The 6,520-nt window shown below is 34.4% G+C and overlaps 1 protein-coding gene across 1 annotated transcript; it reads left to right on the forward strand.

Moving 5' to 3' along the window:
* Positions 1 to 2,476: 2,476 nt before the first annotated feature.
* Positions 2,477 to 3,319, forward strand: LOC122503669. Its single transcript, XM_043614297.1, has one exon. It carries the CDS (start codon positions 2,477 to 2,479, stop codon positions 3,317 to 3,319), a length of 843 nt encoding a protein of 280 aa, XP_043470232.1.
* Positions 3,320 to 6,520: the final 3,201 nt, after the last annotated feature.

Below are 6,520 nucleotides of genomic sequence, written 5' to 3' on the forward strand. Positions count from 1 at the left end.
AAGAATGGGCCTATTCTTGTGTATGGTGTTCTCATCGCACACTTCAAAAGAGTTGAAAATGATGTGGAGGTTGTTAAACCTATTCCTTTCGGGTGTAAGGCTAAGAGTATTTTCTTCACCACGCTGTTAGATGATTGGTTTGATCAGAATATGAAACATCCGATTTTGCATAGTGTTGAAGAGTTTTACTCGAAAGGTTCGAATTGGAACCTTCAATCGATTATAAGGCTTGAAATCAATGTAAATAAATATAATCCAATGCGTGCAAGCTCTTACATCGGTTTACCTCCACAAATAAAAAACAAGCATGCATGCATTAATGTTGAAAAAAAGATAATCAATGTTTCAAGTGGGCAGTATTGTCAGCCCTACATCCAAATGTATCACATCCTGAGCGCGTTACCAGTTATAAAGAATTTAAAGATGAATTGAACTTTGACGGAATTGAATTTCCAGTGACGCTTAAAAATATCCCGAAATTTGAAAAGCTTAATGATGTTTCGATTAATGTCTACGGTCTATCAAAGAGCTATGGTAACTTTACGGTACACCCTCTCCATCTCACAGCGGAAAAAAGAGATAAGCATGTAAATCTCTTGTATGTTGCCGACATGTATGCGGATGAAAATAATGATGATAATACTGTATTGTATGACAACTTCCATTATGTATGGATTAAAGATTTGTCACGCCTAGTGTCTAAACAATTATCGAAGAAGGCACATCGAAAACATATCTGTGACCGCTGTTTACACTACTTTTCAGGTGTTGAAAGATTGAACGCACACATTGAAAATTGTAAAAAAATGAATGAGTGTAAAATTAAGTTACCGACGCCTGACAAGAGTCTGATCACATTTAAAAATTTTAAGAACAAAGAAGAGGTGCCATATGTAATTTACGCCGACTGTGAAAGTCTACTTCTTCCAGCGGATGAAGATGTAGACAATTTAAGTAAGACTGAAGTCTTCCAGCGTCACAAATTGTTAAGCATCGGAAGTTATATAAAATGTAGCTACGATGAATCATTATGTAAATATGTGCCGTGTCCGAAAAATGAATCTGACCCTGCGAAATGGTTTGCTGAGGAGTTAAAGCAGATTGCAGAGAAAATGAATAAAGTTTTTAAAAATCCGTTACCGATGACTGCATTAACTCCTTAATAAATTAATGATTTTAAGCGAGCGACAATATGTCACATTTGTCATGAGAAAATACCGGCAAGTGAGAAGAAAGTCCGCGATCACTGTCACCTTACTGGCAAATATAGGGGTGCTGCCCATGAATCATGCAATTTAAACTATCAAGATTGTCAAACGATCACTGTAGTCTTCCACAATTTAAACGGTTACGACGCCTATTTTATAATTCACGCGATCTCGACGAGTTTTGAAGGAAAAATTGACCTCCTCCCCATTAACAAAGAGAAGTATATCTCTTTTACTAAACATGTTAATGGGAGTGAGGTCAAATTCAGATTCATTGACTCATTGCGATTCATGGCAGCATCCCTGGAAAAACTCGCATCATACTTAGACGAGTATAAAATTGTAAACTCCGTTTTTGCCAGTACGGTGACAGATCCGGATAAAATCAAATTATTAACGCGCAAGGGTGTTTTCCCCTATGAGTACTTTGACTCAAAAAGCAAGCTCGACGATACCGAATTACCCCCCATAGAGAAATTCTATAGTACGCTTTATGATGCCGGTATTTCTGATGATGAGTATACACATGCGCAGAATGTATGGACCGAGTTTGACTGTCAAAATCTCTACGACTATGTACATTTGTATATGAAAACAGATGTATTGTTACTTGCGGATGTCTTTGAAAATTTTCGAGAAGAATGTGTTAAAGCGTACGGGTTAGATCCTGCTCACTATTATACGACCCCCGGTTTAACTTGGGATGCTATGCTCAAGTACACGAGAATAGGATTGCAACTAATAACCGATATCGATATTATTATGTTTGTTGAGTCTGGTATTAGAGGTGGCATAAGTCAATGCTGCAACCGATATACTATAGCGAATAATCCATATATGGAAAATTTCGATGATAGCAAAGATACTAGCTACATCATGTACTTTGACGCCAACAATTTATATGGCTGGGCAATGGCTCAAGCGCTCCCTTATGGCGGCTTCAAATGGGTTGAAAATGTCGACAACTCTTTCAATTTTAATGTATCCGACGATTCACCTGTTGGATACATACTCGAAGTTGACTTGGAGTATCCTGAAAGTATTCACGATACCCACAAAGACATGCCATTTTGCGCAGAAAATTCGAAACCCCCCCCCTCTCGAAACAGGAGAAATTATTAACAACTCTCCTACCCAAAGAAAAATATGTGATCCACTATCGAACTCTCAAACAAGTTGTTGATAATGGCATTAAACTTGTAAAAATTCACCGAGTCTTACAGTTTAATTAATCAACATGGCTTAAACCATACATCGATTATAATACGATGATGCGAACCAACGCCAAGAATGAGTTCGAGAAAAATTTGTTCAAGCTCATGAACAACGCTGTGTACGGCAAAACAATGGAAAATGTACGTAAACATGTCGACATTAAGCTTGACACCCAATGGTTTGGCCGCTATGGAGCTGAAGCCCTTATTTCTCGCCCGAATTTCCATAGTCGAGCGATATTCGACGAAAATCTGGTTGCCATTGAACTGCGTAAAACCGAGGTACTACTCAACAAACCAATCTATGTGGGGTTAAGTGTGCTTGATGTATCCAAGACGTTAATTTACGATTATCACTACGGGTATATGTTAAAAAAATACGGCGACAATTGTAAACTGATGTATACCGATACAGACCGTCTAATCTACGAAATTAAATGTAAAGATGTCTACAATGACATGAAAAATGACATTCAAAAGTTCGATACGTCAGACTATCCCGCAAACAACGTGTACGGCATTCCGCAAGCCAACAAAAAGATTCTCGGTCTAATGAAAGACGAATGTAACGGCAAGATCGTTACCGAATTTGTTGGCTTGCGGAGTAAGATGTACAGCGTACGGGTTGAAGGTCAAGATTTTATTAAAAAAGCTAAAGGTATTAAATCCGGCGTTGTGAAAAAATTGATTCACTTTGATGATTATGTAAAATGTCTGCGAGATTTCGACATTCAAACTCGAACACAGTATAATATAAGATCGCGACTACACAACCTTGAGACTGTAAAACAAATTAAAGTAGCTTTAAGTCCGCAAGACGACAAACGGTATTTGTTACCGGGGAGTACCGACACTCTACCGTGGGGACATTATGCGATCCCTAAAATCGACGAATGATTTTTAAAATATGATTGTAAAAAAGTAAAAGCTTTGTTAATAAATAATGCAATTATATACAATTACCATGTGTTTTTATTTAAAAAATCCTTCCATATATATATAATAACATGATTAAAACTTATATTAATGTAATATAATTTAAATGTGCAAATCGCCCCCAGTAACTTAACGCAAATGCTAATCAACCAGCAAAGCAATCAAAGATTAATGTTAGCGTAGAACCTCTTTATAAATCAAAACTACTTCCAACAACAGACCTTTACAATGCCAGTGCCAACTGATTCATTATTGATTCATTATTGATTTATTGTTGATTCATTGTTGATTCATTATTGATTCATTATTGATTCATTGTTGATTCATTATTGATTCATTGTTGATTCATTATTGATTCATTGTTGATTCATTAATGATTCATTGTTTATTCATTAATGATTCATTGTTGATTTAATGTTAATTAAATTTAGCACTGGTAGTGTAAAGGTCTGTTGTTGGAAGCAGTTTTGATTTATAGAGATGTTCTACGCTAACATTAATCTTTGATTGATTTGCTGGTTGATTGACATTTGCGTTAAGTTGCTGGGGACGATTTGCGAATAATAGATTATACATTTGCTTTATCTTCCCACGAATTGTGAGAATTATCAAAGCCAAGCCATTTGACAAGAACATTATTTCCACGTGTCTTGAGAATTTTTTCCACAAGACAAATATCTGAATATTTTACTTTAAGAAGTTCCTCTTCATAAAATCCTCCGCTGATGGGTTGATCCTGGTAATCCTTGAGCTTGTAAGTCACTGGTTCAGTTGATACAACTTGATCCACGGTGAATATTTCTGTTGTCCAATTGGGTGTATATCCTTTCTCGAAAACGTTTTTATATTTGCTTACTCGAACTTTGTCACCAATTTTATACTTTGGTCGTCTTAAAGGAATTTTTCTCAGTTTAGAGATCCTTTCTTTTAAAATTGCAACGTCTTCTGAAGTAACATCTTTAGGCTTCATTACAATTGTTCTATGTTTTGTATCATTATAGTTGGAAATAAGAGTAGGCAATATATTATACCACTTGTAATTTCCTCGTAAACTAAATTGCATCCACATTTTTCTTTTTAGTGTTCGATTAAACCGTTCAACAATGGAAGCTTTTATATTACTGTATGTTGAGTAAAAATTTATTTTATGCTTTTTCATTAATGCTTCAAATTGTGAGTTATAGAATTCTTTTCCTTTGTCACTATGCAAGTTTTTTTGTATACGTTTTTTAGCAAATATAGATTGCATTGCATGAGAAACAACTTTTCCATTTCTACTTTTTACTGGAACAGCCCAAGCATATTTCGAAAATATGTATATAACTGTTAGTAAAGATTTGAAACCTTCATTTATTCTTGAATAAGGTATCATTTCTACTAAATCTGCTTACCATGTCTCATCAATATCACGCATTTCAACTCGCCGTCGAGGATAATTTTTTCTAGCCTGAGTATGAAGTTCATTCACTACTGTTAATTTTTTGTTGTTCATTCTCGAGAGCACTTAACCGAGTATCCAATTCACTAATAATTTCAGCTGTTCGATAAGATAAGTCTTGATTTATATCTTTTTCAAAATTTTTTATTTTTTCTGTAATAGAGTCTTCAAGAACTTTTAGAAATAAGTTGTTATTATCCACCTCTGATCTAAGTGAGGCACTAGCTTAATACAATAAACGCACTTCGTGTTTTATCATATGTCGTACAAGTTTTAAATTGACAGCGTCGTTTTCTTCTTCAGCGTTAGCAAGATTAGAGAGTTTTCTTCCTCCAACGTCAAAGTTACCTTGAGAATTAAGTTTAAAACCAACTCCAGGAGGCCCTCGTCTTGCTGTTCCTCTTTGATTGAGAGGATGTCCGAAAACGTCAATGCTCATTGTTGAAATGAATGATATTTGTTAAAACACATCTTAATATATAATTTTAGCTTCACGTATTTCTTCAATGATAGACATGATTTCATTATTGTGACTAGGATTTCCAGCAGCTTGAGAAGCCATTAATAGTCTAAGACGGTCAACCAACTCATTTGGATCATCCCAATAGATATATTCTCGTTGAAAATTTTTGTTTGTAATCATAAATTTAGGTAATGAACTACCACTTACAGATGGCTGTTTTTTAGGTGTTCGAGGGAAGAATTGAGATATAAAATTCAAATACTTGTAACTCTTATCCGTGCGTTTAGATTCAGAGAAACTGTACTTCCTTTTGTGTGCATTAGCAGCAATCAGAATCTCTTTATAGTTTTTTTCATCATCTTCACTTATAAGCGATGTAGTAGGTTTACTTTTAAATAGAAGTTCAAGTAATCCAAACTTTGAAGATATCGTTTATTACCAATTTTTACATGCTGATCTTCAAGAGTTATTGGTGAATCACCAATCATAAGTGATCCATCACTTAGCTTACGTATGCCGTATGTTGAATCTAAACATTGCTTTCTATTATCATTTAATAAGTATAGAAATTTATTACTTATTTTATCATCATCTGGAGATTTTTCAGTTTCACTTTCATAGTTTATGCTATCATCTATCTTCTGCTCCTTCTTTTCAATCTTGACATTTTCATATTCAGTGTCTGTCAAGTTAATAATTTTTTGTAAGGGTTGAACTATCGGTTTAAAAGTTTCAGTCAGCACATTTTCAGCTTCTTCTTTTCCTAATTTTAACATACGATGTTTTCGCCTAATTGCCTCGCTAGCTTTAGCAATTTGATGGAGATATTCTTTTTCTTTATGAAACATGTTATTATTACAAGGTTTCATATTGAACTAACCATATTTTAAGAATGATCTTATTTTTATAGTGTTACAAAGCTATCAAAACCTTTTCTATACCTTCCATCATTTAAATCAGAATCCTTATCAATTACTACAAATCCATATTTGTCTGAATTCCAACAAGTTGAACATAGTTTTCGAAATTGATTTAATGTCATGTCAGTATTAACATGATCATCATAAACATGCCTTAAATTTTTCTCATCTTGACGAAAAAGAACTAGTAAATTAACATTATCACGTACTAAATGTTAAGGAACGCGGGCATATGTTTGACAAAGATAAAAAGAATCAACATCAACATGTCTACCCATGCAAAAAAATGCCCTTACATTATCTTGCTTCTCACAAGCAATATCATCAAATATAAATGTTGA

This window comes from Leptopilina heterotoma, unplaced genomic scaffold (assembly GCF_015476425.1).
Source record: "Leptopilina heterotoma isolate Lh14 unplaced genomic scaffold, ASM1547642v1 Lhet_267, whole genome shotgun sequence".
Lineage (NCBI taxonomy): Eukaryota > Metazoa > Arthropoda > Insecta > Hymenoptera > Figitidae > Leptopilina > Leptopilina heterotoma.

Coding starts and splice junctions, on each gene's coding strand:
- LOC122503669 (XM_043614297.1), top strand. CDS start 2,477: ATGATGCGAACCAACGCCAAGAATGAGTTCGAGAAAAATTTGTTCAAG.